At 62.7% G+C, this 3,269-nt stretch overlaps 1 protein-coding gene across 1 annotated transcript in view; it reads left to right on the top strand.

Annotated features, from left to right (window-relative positions):
- LOC104995654 (cilia- and flagella-associated protein 99-like) overlaps positions 1 to 3,269 on the top strand; it is a gene marked incomplete at its 5' end in the record, with an annotated part of 15,356 nt that overhangs the window by 10,173 nt on the left and 1,914 nt on the right. Inside the window, 3 exon segments of the mRNA XM_010849613.1 lie at positions 1,782 to 1,923; positions 2,032 to 2,183; positions 2,938 to 3,143. Of these exon segments, the coding sequence (XP_010847915.1) occupies positions 1,782 to 1,923; positions 2,032 to 2,183; positions 2,938 to 3,143 (500 nt within the window).

Genomic DNA, 3,269 nt, shown 5'->3' on the forward strand with positions numbered 1-3,269 from the left:
GTTTGTTACTGCTGAGCCACCCGGGAGGCTCCCCCTTCCTTTACAATGCCATAAAATGCTCCAGGCTCATCACGTACCTTCTCCTCCTCAGCCGTAAAGTGGCCATCTCTCCAAGGACCCTGGTTCCTTTTCTTAGAACCTGGGATAAACTTGCATGGAGAGGGGTGGCCACGAGCCAGTTTATATGTGCTGGCAGAGTGCTTCACCAAGGCTTCCTTCCTGCCCAGTGTGCCTGGAGTCCCCGCCACCACCACAGGCGGACCCTCCACGTGCCATGTGGTCTGAAATGAACCCTCAGCGGCCAAGACCTCTGGGGTTGGCAGTCCAGGGCCCCTGGCGGCGCTGGGCAGTGACGGGAGGTATACATCCCACTCTGTCCTTTGTGGCATCGTTTTTTTCTTTTTTAAATGGAGAGTCTTTAAATAATTTTCCATGTGTCTTGTGGCTGCACTGTGTGTTCGTTGCTGCACAGGCTTTCTCTAGCTGTGGTGAGCAGCGGCTTTGCTTCTCGCCGAGCCTGGGCCCTGGAGCTCACAGGCTACAGTAGTTGCGGCACATGGGCTTGGCTGTCTCCACAGCACATGGCATCTTCCCAGACCAGAGGTTGAACCTGTGTCCCCTGTACTGTCAGTCCAGTTCAGTCGCTCAGTTGTGCCGACTCTCTGCGACCCCACGGACTGCAGCATGCCAGGCCTTCCTGTCCATCACCAGCTCCCAGAGCTTACCCAAACTCATGTCCACTGAGTCAGTGATGCCATCTAACCATCTCATCCTCTCGTCCCCTTCTCCTCCCGCCTTCAATCTTTCCCAACATCAGAGTCTTTTCAAATGAGTCAGTTCTTTGCATCAGGCGGCCAAAGTATTGGAGTTTAAGCTTCAGCATCAGTCCTTCCAGTGAACATTCAGGACTGATTTCCTTTAGGATGGACTGGTTGGATCTCCGTGCAGTTCAAGGGACTCTCAAGAGTCTTCTCCAGCACCACAGTTCAAAAGCATCAATTCTTCAGCGCTCAGCTTTGCATTGTCAGGCAGATTCTTAACCACTGGATCACCAGGGAAGTCCACTTTGTAGTATCTTGAAGACTGAAAATAATATTCTGAATTGTTCACAATAGCGCCAAACGGGAAACAACCTGAATGTGTCTTGATGGTGGAATGGATCAAAGAGTTGTGATATGTTCCCTGAAACAGCCACGAGAGTAAGCCAACTGCAATCCCAGTGAACACGTGGGTGAGGCTGGAACCCCTGGCGCAGAGCAGAAGAGGGGAGCCAGGACGCAGGCCTGTGACATGCTTCTCAGTGGCGGCAGCACGCCCTGCGGTCAGGGCCGTGCGTTTCAGAGGCTCCAGGAGAAAGAGGGGTGTGGGAGGACCGTCAGGTCGTGCCTGGGGCTCCCCTGGGGCCGGCCTGGCCTGTGCACAGACATGGGCAGAATCTGGACAGCTGGCCCCACGTGGCTGCAAAGCAAGTAGGGTCCTCCTCTCTCAGCCGGAGTCAGCAGTGGGTGGGCTTCAGGGCAGACCAGGGGCCCTGACCCGGTCTCCCCTGGGCTCTGTTGGCCGCCCTCTTCGGCGACCCTGTCAGATCCGGGGTCGTGGCTGCCTGGTTCTGGGCTCACCCCCATTGCAGAGGCCAGGAGGGGCGTGAGGTGGGACTTCCCCGCAGGCCCGACCCCCAAGACACTGGCGAGCCTAAACCCAGGTTCCCGGGTGATTCAGGGCCAACCTCAGCAGCTCAGGGGCCAGACCGGGCGGCTCTGATGGCGGCTGGTTGTGTCCAGACAGCTGAGCTGATGCAGCGGTGCGCGGAGAGGCGCCTCCAGGAGGAAAAGTCCATGAAGGAACTGGTGGAGCAGGTGATGGAGACACAGAAGAACGTCAGGGTGGCACAGACTGAGCTCCGGAAGGGCCGCCGGCGGATAGGTAGGGGGTCGGGGCATGGGGGGTTGCCGTGCCCTCCCAGAAGCTAACCCCGCCCCCGGGGCTGGCCGGCTGCTCTCCGAGCCTCTCAGCGCCCCACTCGGCTCCCAGCTCAGGAGGTGACAGAGGAGAACCGAGAGCTGCTGCAGCGCAGCGCGGAGGCGGCCAAGGAGGAGCAGAGGCGGCGCTGCACCCTCGTCTCCCAGCTGCGAGCCCTGGAGTTTCAGCCCACGCGCAGGGGCAAGCTGGTGGACCTGACCCAGGTGAGGCCGCCGCCCAGGGCCTGTGCCCGTCCAGCGCCCTCCAGCAGGGGAGCTTCCCCGCGTCTTCCTGGGCCTGGCGTCCTGCGGAGGGTGCACCCACAATTCCCACCAAAGCCGAAGGTGGTCTGGACCCCAGCTGGGGTCCACCCGGCCACTCACGCCCAGCTGCCTCCTGTGCGCTGTGCTGGAGGACCCGGTCCAGGGAGGCCTCTGGCACCCCGGGGGGCCAGCCAGGCAGCTTCACGGACTTGCGTGTTGAGGGAGCTGCTGGGACCCACGAGGCCCGCGTGGCAGGTGCGCTGGAGGGATGGCAGGGGTGCTGGACAGGCTGCAGCCCCCGGGGCCAGTGTGGGAAGCAGCGCAAGAGGCCAGGCTGGCACGCGGGGATGGGCCTGGGTGGGTAGGCCTGGTCCTGGGCTGTGCAGAGTCCGACAGGCTCTCTGCCTGGACCCCCAGGTCCCGGCTGGGGAGACAGGGCTGAGTACCATGGGGGCCCCACCAGGCCCCCAGCTGAGGTGTCCCCGCACAGGTCAGGGATGCGGAGGGGGCCCAGGCGGGAGAAGCCGGATGGTGGACATTGCCATACAAACAGTACCGAGAGGACGGGAGGCCGCCTGGGCACGGGGCCGGGCCTGTGGCCTTCAGGAAGGACGATGAAGCCGGTGCAGGGGGAAAGCCAGGGGCCGGGGCCGGCTGGGAAGGGTCGGACCTGGCTCCCGACCTGGGGCCTCTCCCTACCCCGGTCCTCTTGCAGATCCCCGGCCACGGCCTGGAGGGGGAGATGTCGGTCGTGGAGTTGCGTGAGCGGCTGGCCCTGCTTAAGGAGACCCGTCGTCGCCAGGAGGAGGAGCGGCGAGACCAGATCATCCAGGGCAAGCGCGCCAAGAGCCAGGAGCTGCGGGACACGGTGGAACAGGTGGCGCTCTGCCGCGCCGCCATGGGGAGGTCTGCAGCCCTGAGGTGGGTACGGGCGACCCCAGGCCGGGCACCCTGGGCGGGCAAGGAGCAGGGAGCCTGCCTTCCCCCCACGCAAGCAATCCATCACCCTCCAGTCAGTTCCCTTGCAATCTCTTTCCCCCACCCAAC

Source organism: Bison bison, unplaced genomic scaffold (genome assembly GCF_000754665.1).
Source record: "Bison bison bison isolate TAMUID 2011002044 unplaced genomic scaffold, Bison_UMD1.0 scf7180017851011, whole genome shotgun sequence".
Taxonomy (NCBI): Eukaryota; Metazoa; Chordata; class Mammalia; order Artiodactyla; family Bovidae; genus Bison; species Bison bison.